The sequence below is a fragment of the Mesoplodon bidens genome, assembly GCF_964165515.1.
Source record: "Mesoplodon bidens genome assembly, chromosome: 11".
In the NCBI taxonomy this organism is placed as follows: domain Eukaryota; kingdom Metazoa; phylum Chordata; class Mammalia; order Artiodactyla; family Ziphiidae; genus Mesoplodon; species Mesoplodon bidens.
The window spans coordinates 47,543,419-47,561,023 of NC_138167.1; the positions used below are offsets into that span (position 1 = coordinate 47,543,419).

The 17,605-nt window shown below is 49.2% G+C and overlaps 1 protein-coding gene across 5 annotated transcripts; it reads left to right on the top strand.

The window, feature by feature from the left end:
* The first annotated feature begins 4,931 nt into the window (after window positions 1-4,931).
* Window positions 4,932-17,339, top strand: LMBR1L (limb development membrane protein 1 like). Of its 5 annotated transcripts, none has more exons than XM_081248356.1 (17): window positions 4,932-5,316; window positions 8,229-8,313; window positions 9,386-9,419; window positions 10,449-10,588; window positions 10,772-10,875; window positions 11,528-11,654; window positions 12,177-12,245; window positions 12,398-12,447; window positions 12,795-12,867; window positions 12,961-13,044; window positions 13,140-13,216; window positions 13,779-13,856; window positions 14,007-14,080; window positions 14,315-14,405; window positions 14,489-14,555; window positions 16,210-16,371; window positions 16,585-17,339. In XM_081248356.1, exons 1-17 carry the CDS (start codon window positions 5,245-5,247, stop codon window positions 16,794-16,796), a joined length of 1,599 nt encoding a protein of 532 aa, XP_081104482.1. In that variant the 5' UTR covers window positions 4,932-5,244; the 3' UTR covers window positions 16,797-17,339. The 5 variants fall into 5 exon arrangements, with proteins under 5 accessions (XP_081104482.1, XP_081104481.1, XP_081104483.1 ...); XM_081248355.1 differs by having other exon boundaries at window positions 12,383-12,447; window positions 16,585-17,338; XM_081248359.1 differs by having other exon boundaries at window positions 4,936-5,316; window positions 8,198-8,313; window positions 12,383-12,447; window positions 16,575-16,727.
* Window positions 17,340-17,605: the final 266 nt, after the last annotated feature.

Genomic DNA, 17,605 nt, shown 5'->3' on the forward strand with positions numbered 1-17,605 from the left:
AGATTTAAATAACATCTCAAGGTAATGAATGGTCCGAGACAGTGCATATATGTCTAACTGGTCACTGAACTATACAACTGGACATTGCTTCGGGAGTTTAGAAAAGGGGGAAATCCCTTCAAGAAAAGATGGAAGAAAAGATATTTGGGTTGAGGCTTGGAAGCAGATAGGATTTGGACAAAGGGAGATTTGGTAAGTTTATTATTATTATTATTATTATTTACTTATTCAGATTGATTTCAATCTATTTTGTTAACCAGATTGTCTTTTTAAATTAAATTAAATTTATTTTTTATACAGCAGGTTATTAGTTATCTATTTTATACATATTAGTGTATACATGTCAGTCCCAGTCTCTCAATTCATCCCACCACCACCACCACCACCACCACCATCTCCCCTTAGTGTCCATATGTATGTTCTCTACATCTGTGTCTCTATTTCTGCCTTGCAAACCGGTTCATCTGTACCATTTTTCTAGATTCCACATATATGCGTTAATATGCAATATTTGTCTTTCTATTTCTGACTTACTGTACTCTGTATGACAGTCTCTAGGTCCATCCACATCTCTACAAATGACCCAATTTTGTTCCTTTTTATGGCTGAGTAATATTTCATTGTATATATATGTACTACATCTTCTTTATCCATTCATCTGTTGATGGGCATTTAGGTTGCTTCCATGACCTGGCTATTGTAAATAGTGCTGCAGTGAACATTGGGGTGCATGTGTCTTTTTGAATTATGGTTTTCTCTGGGTATATGCCCAGTAGTGGGATTGCTGGATTATATGGTAATTCTATTTTTAGTTTTTTAAGGAACCTCCATACTGTTCTCCATAGTGGCTGTATCAATTTACATTCCCAACAACAGTGCAAGAGGGTTCCCTTTTCTCCACACCCTCTCCAGCATTTGTTATTTGTAGATTTTCTGATGATGCCCATTCTAACTGGTGTGAGGTGATACCTCATTGTAGTTTTGATTTGCATTTCTCTAATAATTAGTGATGTTGAGCAGCTTTTCATGTGCCTCTTGGCCATCTGTATGTCTTCTTTGGAGAAATGTCTATTTAGGCCTTCTGCCCATTTTTTGATTGGGTTGTTTGTTTTTTTAATATTGAGTTGCATGAGCTGTTTATATATTTTGGAGATTAATCCTTTGTCCATTGATTCGTTGGCAAATATTTTCTCCTATTCTGCGGGTTGTCTTTTCATCTTGTTTATAGTTTCCTTTGCTGTGCAAAAGCTTTTAAGTTTCATTAGGTCCCATTTGTGTATTTTTGTTTTTATTTCCATTACTCTAGGAGGTGGGTCAAAAAAGATCTTGCTGTGATTTATGTCAAAGAGTGTTCTTCCTATGTTTTCCTCTAAGAGTTTTATCATGTCCAGTCTTGCATTTAGGTCTTTAATCCATTTTGAGTTTATTTTTGTGTATGGTGTTAGGGAGTGTTCTAAATTCATTCTTTTACATGTAGCTGTCCAGTTTTCCCAGCACCACTTATTGAAGACACTGTATTTTCTCCATCATATATCCTTGCCTCCTTTGTCATAGATTAGTTGACCATAGGTGTGTGGGTTTATCTCTGGGCTTTCTATCCTGTTCCATTGATCTATATTTCTGTTTATGTGCCAGTACCATATTGTCTTGATTACTGTAGCTTTGTAGTATAGTCTGAAGTCAGGGAGTCTGATTCCTCCAGCTCCATTTTTTTCCCTCAAGACTGCTTTGGCTATTCGGGGTCTTTTGTGTCTCTATACAAATTTTAAGATTTTTTTGTTCTAGTTTTGTAAAAAATGCCATTTGATAGGGATTGCATTGAATTTGTAGATTGCTTTGGGTAGTATAGTCATTTTCACAATATTGATTCTTCCAATCCAAGAACATGGTATATCTCTCCATCTGTTTGTGTCATCTTTGATTTCTTTCATCAGGGTCTTATAGTTTTCTGAGTACAGGTCTTTTACCTCCTTAGGTAGGTTTATTCCTAGGTATTTTATTCTTTTTGTTGCAATGGTGAATGGGATTGTTTCCTTAATTTCTCTTTCTGATCTTTCGTTGTTAGTGTATAGGAATGCAAGGGATTTCTGTGCATTAATTTTGTATCCTGCAACTTTATGAGATTTGGTAAGTTTAAAAAGAGAATGTGTAGTGCCTTTTTGCATAGTGTTCTGAGTGGTAATTTAGTAAACAAAAGCTTTCACCAATTCTAAACACAGGCAATGGAAAAAAGTTATTGTGCTTCCAATGGATTTGTAAACAAGGACTCAAGGACCTGTGGGCAAATAAATCAGATTGCTGCTGGGTTCAAAACTACTTTCTCAAGGGAAGTCTTCTAGATTCTTTCTCTCAGTTCTGAGCTCAAGTTTGTCTTATACTATGAGGTTTCCAGTTTATTTGTTTATTGATATTTTGCCTCTTAAAGTTCACTTCAGTTGTACATTCTGGATGATGATAAGTCTCTAAGCAGAGTTTATGTTAGCCAACTGTTGAAAGAATCAGATGTAATAGTCTGTGACTTGGGTGATGTCACAGCACCTTGTAAACTGTAAAGGACCGTGAGCATTAGATTCATAGATTTGGAAGTAATCTTAAGGGTGTTCTAGTTTTGCAAATGAGATCAAGCATAGCCCAGGATGACAGTGCTAGAACCAGAACCCAGCTCTTCTGATAATTAGCAATGCCTGCCATCTTTCTCACTACATTTACCAATATTTGAGCACCTACATGAATTAGGCATGGGGCTAAGAGCTAAGGAAGTAACCACATTCAAAACAAATATGATTATTTTCCTTTAGGAGCCTATACGGGGGAAACAAACAAATGCAAACAAATTAAATTATGGCAACTTGTGATAAATGAAATTACAAAAATAGGTTGCTTTAGATAAGGCAGTGGGGTAACATTTAAGCTCAAACCTGAAGGAGACCAGAGCCAACCAAAAGTGAATAGGGAAGAAGCAGGGGAAGGGGAGAGCTCTTCCAGGCAGAGGAAACAGCAAGTGCAGAGCCCTGGGGAAGGAAAGAGCTTCGCAGGGTCCACCAGGAACTGACCAAAGGTCAGGATGAAGATGATGCCAAGTTGAAGCAGTGCTAGCTCACAGGTCACAAAATCAAATGCACAGCTGGGCTGACAAGGGCATATTTGTTCAAATTTATTAAAGATTCTGTGAGCCAAACAAAACACAGCATGTCTAATGCAGCCCAGAGGCCACCATTTGGTAACCCCTGAGGAACTTTTTTTTTTTTTTTGGCAGCGCCTCGAGGCTTGTGGAATCTTAGTTTCCAGACCAGGGATTGAATCTGGGCCCTCGGCAGTGAAAGTGTCGAGTTCTAACCACTTGGACCACTGGGGAATTCCCAGGGCTTGGTATTCTTACTTTAAGGCAGGTGAATTTCTAAGTGCAAATGGATTGCTTTTGAGGGATTTTGAGCAGGGACAGATCTTATTTGTGTTTTAACAAGATCGTTAAAGTACTTTGGCTTGAGATAAAGGTAAGATTTAAGCACCAGGATCATGCAATAGGCCCAAGCCACCTCCCTGTGCTCTCCTTTCCTTCCCTGCAATAGAGCCAAGGACCCAGCCAGCTATCTTCTCTTTCTATCTCTGCCCACTCTCCCCATTGGATTCTCTTCTCTCCAAGCTTGGTTGCTAAAAGGGAAATCAGCTATTCACATCCTCTCATTATCTTGCTACTACCAAAGACATATATATATATATATATATATATATATATATATATATATATATATATATATATAACACAGTTTAGTCCTTTAGAATTGCGCTCTTATTCTTCAGTGGGGGGCTTTGCAAAACTCAGCCCTTCTTTTAAGTTTCCCTGTACTGCTCCCTCCATTTTAGAGGAAGGGTTTAACTCCATGAAGGTGGGACTTCCCAAACAGTACATGTATCAAGGTCATAGGAAGGTAACTTTCATCCCTTGTGACAATCTCTCACCATTTTCTAATCTCTAAAATGCTAATCATAATACCTTTCCCTGGGTAACATGAGATAAAATCTATAAAGTGAGTGGCACATAGTAGGTGGTCAGCTAATGTTTGACTCAGCCCATGATCCCCTGTGGGCATTTCCTCACAAAGTTTCAGATGGATATTTCTGTAGTTTCTTATCCACTTTTCTTTGGTATTTGTTCTAGCACACACTAGGGCTCCCACAAAAGTGACTGAGTGAAAACTCCTTGGAGTTCCTCACCCCACAATAAACACTTTCAGAAAATGCTACTATGCAATGGAATATTACTCAGCCATAAAAAGGAACGAAATTGGGTCATTTGTAGAGACGTGGATGGATCTAGATCATACAGAGTGAAGTAAGTCAGAAAGAGAAAAACAAATATCCTATATTAACGCATATATGTGGAACCTAGAAAAATGGTACAGATGAACCGGTTTTCAGGTCAGAAATAAAGACACAGATGTAGAGAACAAACGTATGGACACCAAGGGGGGAAAGCGGGAGGGGATGGTGGTGGTGGTATGAATTGGGAGACTGGGATTGAGATATATACACTAATACGTATAAAATAGATAACTAATAAGAACCTGCTGTATAAAAAAATAAATTAAATTAAAAAAAAAGAAAATGCTACTACGGGCCTTTTGTTACTGAGCAGCGGTACCTTTCAGAACCCTATGGTACTCTCACATTCCACCTGGATGGCCTGATCCAAATGGCTTATTTAACCAAGGTCACACTCGTTGCTTATCAACTTCGGGAGGTGAAAAAGACAGTTGCTTAGTTTTACAACGAGCACCGGTAAGCCCCAAAGATCCCGCCTCTTTTCACGGGGCGAGCCTATCAGCGTTCCTCTAGCGAAGAGCGGCAGCTCCGTAGGAGCCAATGAGTTCCGCTCCCTGGAATGATCCCGCCCATCCGTTGTGTTGTCACTCTGCCTCTAGTAAAATAGAACCTGGACTTGCGCTTCCTCTTAGCGTGCCTATCGGCGGGTGTCTGCGTTGAAACTCTACGGAAGCCTGACCTTAAAGGGGAGGGAGCAGCGGGGGGCCGGGGCCCTTTAAAACGGGGCCCGCGGGTGCCTGCCCCTTTAAGGGAAGGGCGTCCAGACGCCAGAATCTGAGCCCCAGATTACCCCGAGTCTCCGTCACAGGCTGCAAGAAAAGGCTCCTTCGCTGGGTCCGGGTGCTTGGCAGCGGCGGTTTCATCCCCGCTGGTCCTCCCCGGGCCCGGAGACACCCCCGCCCCAGTCATGCTGAGAAGAGTATGGAAGCAGCTGACTACGAAGTGCTATCCGTGCGAGAGCAGCTATTCCACGAGAGGGTCCGCGAGTGCATTGTGAGTGCGGGACCCGGGCAGGAAGGGTAGGACCAAGTGGGGAACGGGAGTCGCGGGAGAGGGAGAGTCCGGGTCGGAGTGAGACCACCTGGGCTCAGAGTGCCGGCAGACGCTGCTTGGTCCAGGGGCTAACGACGAAGGGCCCTGGTCCGACCAGTGCTCGGGCTGGCGAATCCCTAGATCGGGTCGGCTGGGTAGCTGCGCGATAAACAAAGCCGATCAGTTTCCGTTCCTCCCACTCGACACGCCCCTCCCCCCCTTCCTGTCCCCCACCCCTGCCCGTGTTCGGAGTGCAGGTCTTCGCGTGTCTGGGAGTCTGGTGAGCCTGCCGGTTTTAGTCAGATGGTTGGAGAGGGATGGGTTTGGCTGGGGGGAGGCTTATTTGCACTTACCCCTCAAACCCAAATAATGTTTGATGAAGGGGAGACGAACAGTGGACTTTGGTGGGTTTCCCACTTTAGAAGAAGGTACTCTTGCTGAGGTGGATTCTACTGTGTAGAGATGGAGAACAACTAAAGTTTCCCTTTCTTTTCCTCCCCCTTATTGGTGTTTGTTAGAAATCCTGCAAGCCGAGTTTCCTAGCTTCCCAGCCATTCAGGGGTTTCCTGTTAGTGGTTTCCCCCAGTGCTACAGAGGGCACCTGGCTGCTTTCCTTACTGCCTCACTGCCACCTAGAGTAACAGCTGAAACTGCCACACAGCAAGGGACTCCTCACTTCTGGGCCAGGGGCACCCAGTGGAGTTTAGGGGATCTCAACTTTCTCAGACCTGCTCTGAACCCTCATCTCTCTCCTTTCTCCTCTGTCTCCTCCCTTGGAGCTCCCTGGGTAGCCCTCACCCCCAAATACTAAAGGGAAAGGGAAGGGTTTAGAAGAAGAGAAGTTAGTGAGTGGAGAACCCACTGATGGGGTCATCCTTCATTTTTGTCAGACTTGGCCCTAGTCTGCCCTGGGCAGCCTCAGATTGGAGGAGGGCTAAAGTAAGCCATGGCATAACTAGGTCTGCCCTCATCTGTGAGGACTGAAAAGTAGGGAGTATATCTGTGTAGAACTCCAGATCTGCTTTCAGGAAGCGCTCCTTGTGTGTTTCTTAGTGGATAGTTCCACATGACAGGGTTGGGCCTATCGTGGGCACACCCAGGCCTTGAGACAGTTTAGAGCCAGAGACCCACATTCCTAGAGAACAGGGAGGGATGAGACCTTGGACAGAGAAGCAGCCTCCTGGATGTCTCCCCCATCCTTTAGTCCCATTAGCTGAGGACATCAGTGCTGGCCAAGGGCAGCCTGAAGGCTTCTAGTACCTCCCCCACCTGGCTCCAATCCCCTGCTCTAGAAAATGACCTAGCCTCTGCTGGAACTGCATGGAACTGCGTGGAACTCCAGTCTGACCTTTTGAGCCCTCCCACCTTCCTGCTTATTAAGCAAGTCCAGGGCAGAGCACTAGACAGTAAAAATCTTGCAGTTACAACCTGAGTGGCTCATTCTACCCTACTTCCCTGATATTAAAAGCTACAGTTTTGTCCTGGACCCTTGGTTCTCCTGGGGTCTGTGGCTTCTCTCTTTGCATAGAGAGCTGTATGCAGATTCCCTGTAGGGTCAGCTCCTCTTGGGGACTGGAACACCTATGAGACTGATTCTGCCTTCTTTTTTTTTTTAAATTTATTTATTTTTGGCTCCGTTGGGTCTTCGTTGCTGCGTGAGGGCTTTCTCTAGTTGCAGCGAGTGGGGGCTACTCTTTGTTGCGGTGCACGGGCTTCTCATTGCAGTGGCTTCTCTTGTTTCGGAGCATGGGCTTTATATGCGCGGGCTTCAGTAGCTGTGGCACGTGGGCTCAGTAGTTGTGGCTTGCAGACTCTAGAGTGCAGGCTCAGTAGTTGTGGTGCACGGGCTTAGGTGCTCCATGGCACGTGGGATCTTCCTGGAGCAGGGCTCAAACTCGTGTCTCCTGCATTGGCAGGCGGATTCTTAACCACTGCGCCACCAGGGAAGTCCCTGATCCTGCCTACTTCAAACACAATAACATCTCAAGATTCTCTGGCCCTGGTTGTGGAGCCAAGATGTTCAGTGGCTCCTTCCCTGGGCAATAGCAGCTTACTTGCGGTAGAGTAGGGATGCATGCATGTGTAGAATAACCTGGCCAAGTCCTGCCATAACTGTCCATTGGAGGAATAGTCATCCAGGGGCATGGGACAGACCCTTTGAGGCCTATCCTGCAGTTGCACATCACCTTAGGTAGGGACCAGGGATTGATAGCTTTTAAAGGGGCTGATGCCAGCTCTAGAAACTTTATAGATGTGGGGCCCCAATTAAAGCCTACTGTTAAGGACAGGGCATCAAAGAGGCTCTAGTTTGGCCCAGAGCAGACCTGATCTTTCAGGGCCCCTGAATAAACAGAGTAGAAGCTCTGAGTTGGTCTAGGAACATGATTCCTACTTATTTTCTCCTAGAGCTTGGATCAAGGTGGGAGTGGAGGAAGAGGGGGGTGGAGCACCAGGACAGTGCAGACATCCCCTTCTTCCCCTCAAACCTGCTTCCTTTTCCAATAATGTGCTAGGAGTAAATTCCCTCTGGTTCTGTGGCCTGTTTCAGGTGTGTGGATATGTGCATCTCTAAGAGTCTTCTCTGACAATTTACCAAGCAGGGTTCAGTTGGAACTATTTTTTTCCTAGGAAAAAACCCTTGTAGAGCTGGGCATGGTGCTGTTTTCCCAAGTGCATGGGACAGCCCCTGTCTGATGCTTCTTGTAGGCCCCTGAGGCCTTGACTAGAAGGAAGTACTGGGGAGAAAGATGGAACCCCTGGAAGTATGGAGCCTAGTTTTGGGAAAATGCGCCTGTGGAATTAAGAGAGAGGCCATTGGGGCTGTGAAATATGTGGGGCTTAGAGCTTCTCATCTCGCTCACACTCTGCCACAGATCTCAACACTTCTGTTTGCGACACTCTACATCCTCTGCCACATCGCCCTGACCCGCTTCAAGAAGCCTGCTGAGTTCACCACAGGTACCTGTGACTTCCCTCCCTTCTGCCTGCCCTCTGCCAGTGTTCCCGTTGCCATGGCACCAGCCTCAAGGGAAGAGGCCTATGGTGCCTGCTGGGAAAGGAGAGGTGGCTGTTCCGGAGCCTCTGCCTCTTCTGCCTCCCTCCCTCCACAGGCAAAGACAAGGTGGTAGAGTGGAAAGTCTAGATGGAGGTCCCTCAACTAACAGAGCCATAGGGCAAGTAATGGAACTCTTGTGACCCTTAGTTTCATCCTCTACAAAATGAGCCTAACAGTCTCTACCCAGTCCACTGTCATTGTGTAGACCAGATATGATGGCTAATGTGAAAGCTCTCTGTGAACCTAAAGCAGGCAACTGCAGGGTGAATGTTATCATGGGCACAAGCTCTGTCATCTCCTCTCCTAGTGCTCCTATGCCCAGGACCAGAGACCTCCCTGACCACTGGGGCCCCAGGACCTGGTGATGGTGACCTTTCTCTTGGTAGAGAGTTCAGATTAAAGCTTTCTGTAGGCATTGTGTGGTTAAGGGGAGGGACACACTTACCCCAGTTCCTAGCTCCAGCCTGTCCAGATCTTCCTGTCCTGGCCTGAACCTTTCCTCCCCTCCAGACGGCTTTATGCACCCTCAGCCAAGAAGGCAGCTAGTCCTCAGTGTGATTTCCCTGAGGACTTTCTCCATGATTCTCCCTCCCCACCGTGCCCCTGCCATTTCCCTTTGCTATACCTAGCCACTGATGTAACCAACCTCACAGACCAGTCATTCATTGTATTTGCGGCTTACAAAGAGGAACCTGTGATAGAGGAGAGCTGGGGAAGGAGGGAAGTGGGGGAATTTCTGGTCCATACTCTCTCCACCTGGGACCATTGATTTTTAAGCTGCCACCCTGGCCAGAGAATAGGTTGTAGGGTTCATAGCGTGAGCTCTCTCGGGGCCTCCTGCCCAGCTCTGCCTCAGTGGGCCCAGGCCCTTCTTTCAGGAGACAGGAGGGAGCAGGAGAGTACAATGCAACACAGATGGCTCCCAGAGCTGCACACTGATGGCCTGCCTCTTCCCCACGCCTCTGTCTTTTGTAGCGGATGATGAAGATGCTACAGTCAACAAGATTGCGTAAGTGTCGTTGCCTCAGCACCTGGCACTAGTAGCCTTTAGAAGCTGGGATCTAGAGAGGCCCCCGGAGCTGGGGGAGAGTAAGGTGTCAGAAGAGAGAGTTTCTGCTTCCGCCCCATTTCTGGCTTCTTCTGGCTTTACGCTATCCCGAGGATGCTTGGAAAAGCTGCTGTTCCTGTCTCCCTGGTTAGGCCGGGAGCTTCAAGCAGCCTCTTCTGCTGGCCTAAGTCACCAGAAGTGGCTCCAGCTTGGCTTCACCTCCCAGCAGCCACTGGAGAGAGTGTGGGGTGGGGATACAGACTGATGGAAATGGTAGGGGATGGAGAAGGTGGAACTCCCAAAGGCAGGGCATGCTTAGGTCTGAGAGGATGGCCCTTACTCTAGGCTGTTATTATTCACCAGCACCTAAAGAGAAAAATATAGAGATGACCCCTCTGATTCAACAGGCAACAGATTAAAAGGCAACCCCCGCTCTCACCTCCCAGGGACCAGCTAGATAATTGTCCCTTCTTTTCAGCTGATGCAGCCCAGGGCACAGGCCTTGGCTATGAAGCTGGGTTTCAGCTCCCCTTGTCCCCCCTTGGCCTTAGTACCTTCCCATAGGGCATAGCCATACAGAGTGACACTGCTCTGTCCAGGCTGAAGAAGGCAAGCTCAGAAATCTACTTCCCTGAGATGAGCAGAGAAGTCAGGCCCCTTAGCTTGGCATCATGCCCGGCACACCCTATGGGCAAGTGCGGGAAGACCACGTTCCTGGGGACAGTCTGGGCAAGTGACATGGCAGGCGACCAGTTTCCCATAAATGCCTGAGGTGTTCCCATCGCACATGCCAAGTCTTTCCTGGAGGGAAGGGCTAGGGTGGGGAGGCAGTGGGTAGAGCCCCAGCTAGACAGCTCTTTCCCTAGGTCTGTCACGGCTACAGCTGGTTCTGGGAGAAGTCACAAGTGCCTGTGGGGACGAATGGGGCTTCTTGGGCCCAGGGAAGTGAGTGCCTGAGCTAATCAGAGGCACTCCCCCTTCTCCGCCCAGGCTCGAGCTGTGCACCTTCACCCTGGCAGTCGCCCTGGGTGCTGTCCTGCTCCTGCCCTTCTCCATCATCAGCAACGAGGTGCTGCTCTCACTGCCTCGGAACTACTACATCCAGTGGCTCAACGGCTCCCTCATCCACGGTACATCGATCCTGGTTGCAGCTGAGGGTGGGGATGGGGAGCAGATAGGGTAGGGCAGACACAGCCTGGGCTAATCAGTCATAGAGCACGCCATCCCGCCCGCCTTCCCTGCCACAGGGTCAGTCCCCAGTGGGTTGGGGTCCCCCCTTAATGACCATCTCTGCTTCTCCTTTTTTGCTCTAGGCCTCTGGAACCTTGTTTTCCTCTTCTCCAACTTGTCCCTCATCTTCCTCATGCCCTTTGCATATTTCTTCACTGAGTCTGAGGGCTTCGCTGGCTCCAAAAAGGTGAGTGGGGGAGTGTATCAATCAATCTGTGCAGACAGGAGACAGAATTCCACTGAGATGGTTCAACTGAAGAGATTTTAATGAAGAGACTTATTTGCAGAGGTTTAATCAGCACTCAGGTGCTTGAGGCACTAGTGACAACAGGAAGTCATTACCACCCCTAAGCCTGTGGGAGCCAAAGGAAGAAATAATTTCTGGAACCCACTGATAGTGGAAGCTGGGGAGGTGTGGCCACCCAGGAGAGGAGCTAGTGTCAAAGGTGCCCAAGGTGGGAGGAAACACAAAAAAATACCCTGGACTCTTTCTCTTCCTACCTTCCACTCTCCTGCCAGCCCTTCCCACTGGGCAAGGTGAACAGGAAACCAGAGGGCAAAGAGCTTATGTGACACAGACCTCGGGGTCAGCCTCCCAGGGCAAGACAAGGATGCAGAAGGGATCTGGGGAGGGGGACTGTAAATGAAGGATATCCAGTAGAGGGAATGATCCCGGACTGTGGGGTAGGAGGACAGAGTAACTTAGCAAAGTAAGAGGGAAACGCCCTCCACTGCCTCCTGAATCCGGTCCTCTCTGGTTCCCCAGCCAAGCTGCCATCTCTGCCGTCTCCTTCCTTCCCCACACTGCCCACCCCCCCACCTACTGCCTCCTCCTGTAGGGTGTCCTGGCCCGGGTCTACGAGACAGTGGTGATGCTGATGCTCCTCACTCTGCTGGTGCTGGGAATGGTGTGGGTGGCGTCAGCCATTGTGGACAACAATAAGGCCAGCACGGAGTCCCTCTGTGGTGAGAAGGCCAGCTTCCTCCCCACCCTCCAGGCTGGGTGACTCTTCAGCTGGCTGATGTTCCCTTGCCTGGACCAACTGTATCCCTCTAAAGTGGAGAAGTTTGGGACCCTTCTCCCTTAGACTGAAGTTTCAAACTGATGGATTTCAGGCCAAATCCAACCTGTAGAAGTGTTCCATTGGGCCCATGCAATGATTTTTAAAAATGTGAGTCCATTGAAACGGGGAGATTTCACATTAACATCCAGGTTTCTGGCTTTGCTTGACAAGGTTGAGGATCTGGCCACACTAGGCCCCAGTGACTTGGGCCAAATAGTGGTTGTGCCCTTTAGATAGGGCTTAGGATCTCCAGTTTGCTGGAGTCTCTGCCACTCCCTCTTCTGCTGGCCAGCTTTCCTCATTTACATTACTTTCCTAGCCCCTATAGGCTTTTGTCTTGTGCCTTTGCCTAGACTCTGAGGCCTGTCATCCCCCAGTAAGCAGGAGGAGAGAGGTGGGCTGACATACTTTTTTTTACCCTTAGACTTCTGGGAGTACTACCTCCCCTACCTCTACTCCTGCATCTCCTTCCTCGGGGTCCTGCTACTCCTGGGTGAGTGTTCAGGACCTGGGAGGGAATGGGTAAGGTCCTCAGGCCAGAGCAACCAGGGTGGAAGACGGAATGGAAGGGTGGGTGGGGGAAGCGGTAGAGAGAAGGGTCTGGCAGGTGACTGGCTCCTGTCCCCACAGTGTGTACTCCGCTAGGTCTCGCCCGCATGTTCTCGGTCACTGGGAAGCTGCTGGTCAAGCCCCGGGTATGTAGTGCTCCTTGTCCTTTGATCTTGCAGGGGGGGCTTCCTGCAAAGCTGGAGCCAAACAGTGAAGCAATCCTACAGTTGTGCAGTGCACACCTTCCAGAGGGCCACAGCCTTCGCTGGCTCCTGTATCCTTGACCCTCATCACCTGGAGCTGGTCACCAGACATACAAAGCAGAACACAAGGCAGTTGGGAGGGGACTGCATAAAGTTCCTGGCCACAGGGTGGTGAATGAGGGTAGGGGAAGGAATAGGACAAAGGAGACCTGAGATGAGCAGGGTTCTCCTGGGGCCTTTGGGCTCAGGGAGCCTCTGACAGCCCATCCCTCCCTTTCCCCCGCCCACAGCTTCTGGAGGACTTGGAGGAGCAGCTGCACTGCTCAGCCTTTGAGGAGGCAGCTTTGACCCGCAGGATTTGCAGTGAGACGCAGCTCTTCCCAGTTGGGATGGTGAGCGTGGCTTGGGCAGGGCCTGTGCAGGACTCGGGGACAGCACCATCTTCTCTGCCCTCAGATCCCACTTCCTGCTGGCTGCCCTTGGACATGGAACTGCTGCACAGACAGGTCCTAGCTTTGCAGACACAGAGGGTCCTGCTGGGTATGTGGCTTGGTAGGCACTGGGATGCCTGCTTTCCCCAAGGAGAATAGAGCCTCATTCTAGGCCCTTGCTAACTGCTTCCCATCCCTGCACAGAGAAGCGGCGGAAGGCTTCAGCCTGGCAGCGGAACCTGGGCTACCCACTGGCCATGCTGTGCTTGCTGGTACTGACGGTACGGATACCAGCCTTGGTGTGGGTGGGAGGTAGTAGGCTCTTGAGTACCTTAGACCTTCTCAGGGAGCAGGGAGGAGATGCAAGGACCTGGTTATCATCAATAATAGTAGTTGCCTCTCACTGAGTATCTACTTCGTGTCCCGCCTTATGCTGAGCACATCAGTCCCCATTTTGTAGATGACGAAACTGAGAAGTTAAGGAGTTTGCCCAAGCCCACGCAGGGCCTAAGCAGTTATGCAGGTTTGCTCTGGGGTGAAAATAAGGGTAGAAATCCAGTCCACCCCCCATTTGCTACATCCTGGACTTGAGAATAAGTCTTATTTGTTTGGAGGAAGAGGTATATTTTTCTATTTGGCCTTTTTGCAATCCTTCCATCTGGAGAGGGTGCATCTTATAATACCCTCAAAGGTGCTCTATTGCTAGCATCAGCCTTCAGGAGGTCCCACACAGCTAACTGGAAACTGAAAATGTTGGACCAGAGTGTCTGCTCTTAACATTCAACTCTGGATACAACCGTGGGCTGGGACAGGGATGGGAGTCCATGACTTTGCCTCACACAGGGTCTGTCTGTGCTGATTGTGGCCATCCACATCCTGGAGCTGCTCATCGACGAGGCTGCCATGCCCCGGGGCATGCAGGTACTGGGCTGCCCTCCCACCGTATCTTTTGGGGAGGGCCTAAGAAAGGCCGGGTGAGGGGGCAGAAGCTGAGGCCAGAGGGTAGGCTGGGTGCAGGTGGCATTGATGATGGTGGGGCGTGCTGCACAGTGACACTGCTCCATCTCTCAGGGTGCCTCCCTGGGCCAGGTCTCCTTCTCCAAGCTGGGCTCCTTTGGTGCCGTCGTTCAGGTCGTACTCATCTTGTATCTTTCTGGAAATCCACCGTTGCCTCTCTTCACCAAACCTGTCTCCTCTGGGTTGCTGGGCAGAGCTACAGTGGGAGTGATAGGCAAGGGGGCAAGACTTGGCCAACCCGGGGTTCAGAAGGAAGGGAAAGACTTGATTTGAAAGGAGTGCTGGGGGAGAGAGGTCTGTTCCCTTTGAGATGAGGCATTAATCCTTGGGAGCAGACCAGTTCTTCCCTAACCCAGTGACAGTTACCTGATGGTTTCCTCGGTCGTGGGATTCTACAGCTCTCCACTCTTCTGGGGACTGCGGCCCAGATGGCATGACACAGCCATGACGCAGGTAGCTGGCCTGGGGGGCGTGCCTGGGCACTAGGTGCTGGCAGCTCTGCTACCCTGACCTACCCTTTCCTTAATCCCACCCAGATAATTGGGAACTGTGTCTGTCTCTTGGTCCTAAGCTCAGCACTTCCTGTCTTCTCTCGAACCCTGGGTAAGTAGCAAAAGAAGGTAAGAGAATTGGCTTTTTTTGAGTACCTACTGGTACTAAGCAGACACTTTATATTCATGCTCTCTCTAATTCCCACAACCTATGAGGAGGGATTATCTCCATTATATGGATGGAGAAACAGAGGCTCTATAAAATGCTACGCTGAGCTTCAGAGGAGTGTTGCTTCAAAGCTCATACTTTTTCCATTTGCTACATCCATCCCACAGCCTCCCCTCTCCCCTACTTACTTCCTTTTTTTTTTTTTTTTTTTGGTGGAGAAGCACCACTTTCCCCCAAATCTTCTTTTGCGGTGGGTCATCTGATAAAGAGTTCTTTCTTTTTCTGTGGCATGAGGGATCAACCCTCGCCCCCTGCAGTGGAAGCACGGAGTCTTAACCACTGGACCGCCAGGGAAGTCCCAACATTCTCATTTAAAAGACGAAAAACAGGGACTTTACGGTCCAGCGGTTAAGACTCCGTACTTCTACTCCAGGGTGTGCGGGTTCCATCCCTGGTCGGGGAAATAAGATCGTGGCTTGCCGCGCTGCATGGCCAAACTAAGATTAAAAAAAGAAAAAAAAAAGAAAAAAAAATGAGAAACAGAAAAGCTAACTGATTTACCCAGAGTTATACAGCTTGTTTGAAGCAAGGCCAAGTCAGGCTAGAACCTCTGTCTCCTGAACCCCAGTCCAGTGTCCAGTGCTTTTTCTACACGCTGGTCATCAAATAACATGCTCAATTTTCCTCCCATCTTTAGCTATGATCTAGCATTACCTGGTAAAAATGTTCAAAAGTGTAACTGGTTCACCCAAGGTAGTAGGGGAGTTGCATAGGTTCCCCACCTCCCCACCATCATCATCCATATACTGTACATGATTTAGTATTTAAATCAGTTCTATTTGATTCTTAAGTTCATATTCTCTCTCTTCTACCATTTGTACTTATGCCATGGCGAATTAGGAAACTTGGCCTGTGGGTCCACCAGTTAGTTCCTTTAGGTCGGATGCTGGTAGGAATATTTTTTAAGTGGGAGGGGGCAGGGCTCCAGAATTTTAATTTATGATGTTTATATAATTATTGTCAGGAGCTCGGTAAGTATTGGAATAGTGCCTGGCACATATAGTGCTTTATGTGTGTTGTCTCATTGAATTCTCACAGTCCCATTATTTTCTCTATAGTTGAAGATACGGAGGCACAGATATGTAAGGAATTTGCTCCAGATCACACAGTTAGATAGGGTGGAGTTCGGATATGAACCAAAGCAGCCATGACCAGAGTCAGAGCTCTTAGCCTCCACACTGCTCTGTCTACTAAAAAAACCATTTGGTAACATTTGGCTTGTAGGCTCCTGGCCCAGGAACAAGTAGCAGGCCCAGGATACTCCTCAGGACTCCTGGAGCCAGAGGGGACCCCTCATGGGAGGAGAAGATGCCAAACTCTGGAAGGGAAGTTAAAGCAAGCCTAGCTGCTGACACTTTCTTCAATAGCCCTGAACTGTCCCTGAGACAGAGCTTGGGAGATAGGAATAACTAATGAATAGAAGCTAACCGATCAGTTGCAGTGTTGAGATGTGGCCACCAGGAGGCAGCAGAAAGCTGGGCTGTGAGCCAGGGAAGGGTTGGGGAGCCTACCTCCCATCCTGGCCTTTGTACTTCAGGGCTCACTCGTTTGGACCTTCTGGGTGACTTTGGACGCTTCAACTGGCTGGGCAATTTCTACATCGTGTTCCTCTACAACGCAGCCTTCGCGGGCCTCACCACTCTCGGTTTGGTGAAAACCTTCACCGCAGCTGTGCGGGCAGAGCTGATCCGGGCCTTTGGTGAGAGGGAGTGGGGGTGAGGCTGGTAGGGGGGTTGTGGGGTGGAGCCCTCTGGAACAGTGGTCATCCCAAGCAGGGGAGATGGCATGCCGTCTGCTTTGTTTGCAGCGTACCTCATCCACCCATTCTGTGGCTTGGTTGTCTTATCCCTGAGGACTGAACCTATACCCCGCTTTTGACTGCTCACCCTGCCTCTTCCGCAGGGCTGGACAGACTGCCATTGCCGGTCTCTGGTTTCCCCCGGGCATCTAGGAAGACCCAGCACCAGTGACCTCCAGCTGGGGGTGGGAGGGAGAAAACTGGACACTGCCATCTGCTGCCCAGGCCTGGAGGGGTGCCCAGGGGTGGGTGGATCTCAGGACCTGGAATCTGAGAGGGTGGGTGGCAGAGGGGAGCTGAGCTGTCTGCACTGTTGCATCATCTGAGCCAGAGTCTGGGACCAGGCCCCCCTGCTTTTCCAGATTCAACTTTGGGCCCCAGCGTGAGGTGGGGCTGGGTGACTGGGTCTGGCTCCTGGTCCCAAATTCGTTTACACATCAATCTGCCTCACTGCTGTTCCGGGCCGTGCCCATAGCCATGTTTACATGATTTGATGTGCAATAGGGTGGGGTGGGGGCAGGGGAGAGACTGAGCTGGGGGCAGACTTGGGAGGCAGATTGTCTCCCTTGCCTCTGGCCCAGCAGAGCCTAAGCCCTGTGCTATCCTGGAGGAGCTATGGACCACTGGAGAGATGGGGGCATAGGGAGGAAGAGGCCACAATCATCAGCAATAAAGTTGATCCCAGGGTTTGCTTTGTTTTTTTTAAAGGGCCTGTCTCTGTGTCTATTTGAACAGTTTTGCTCCCACCAGTCCTGAGTCTACAGAGAGAAACAGAGGGGTCCTTCCCACCATCCTTTCCCTTCCCCTCCATCCGCATCCTCAGTGACCTTTGGGGACTTGGGTCTGGTGTTAGACCATACAATTAGGCAGTGGGAAGCTCCTCCTCCCTTAGCCTTCCTTAAAGCTGGCTGGTCACCTGACTTTTCCCTGTGCCCAGGCCTTATTTCTGTGCCTGGGTTATTGGGGGTCGGTGGGCATCAGTGTAGGAATGGGATAACATCCCCCTATATAATATCCCCTTCCCCCCTACACCAGCCCTTTCCTCCTTGACCTGCCTATTGGATGTAGAGTAAAAGAAGTGGCTGCCTGACAAGGGTTTATGATTCTCAGAGAAGAGCCTAACTCCATCTTTCCT

Coding starts and splice junctions, on each gene's coding strand:
- LMBR1L (XM_081248355.1), top strand. CDS start 5,245: ATGGAAGCAGCTGACTACGAAGTGCTATCCGTGCGAGAGCAGCTATTC. Junction 12,246..12,382: donor CGGGGTCCTGCTACTCCTGG/GTGAGTGTTCAG, acceptor CTGTCCCCACAG/TGTGTACTCCGCTAGGTCTC. Junction 14,556..16,209: donor TGTCTTCTCTCGAACCCTGG/GTAAGTAGCAAA, acceptor TTTGTACTTCAG/GGCTCACTCGTTTGGACCTT.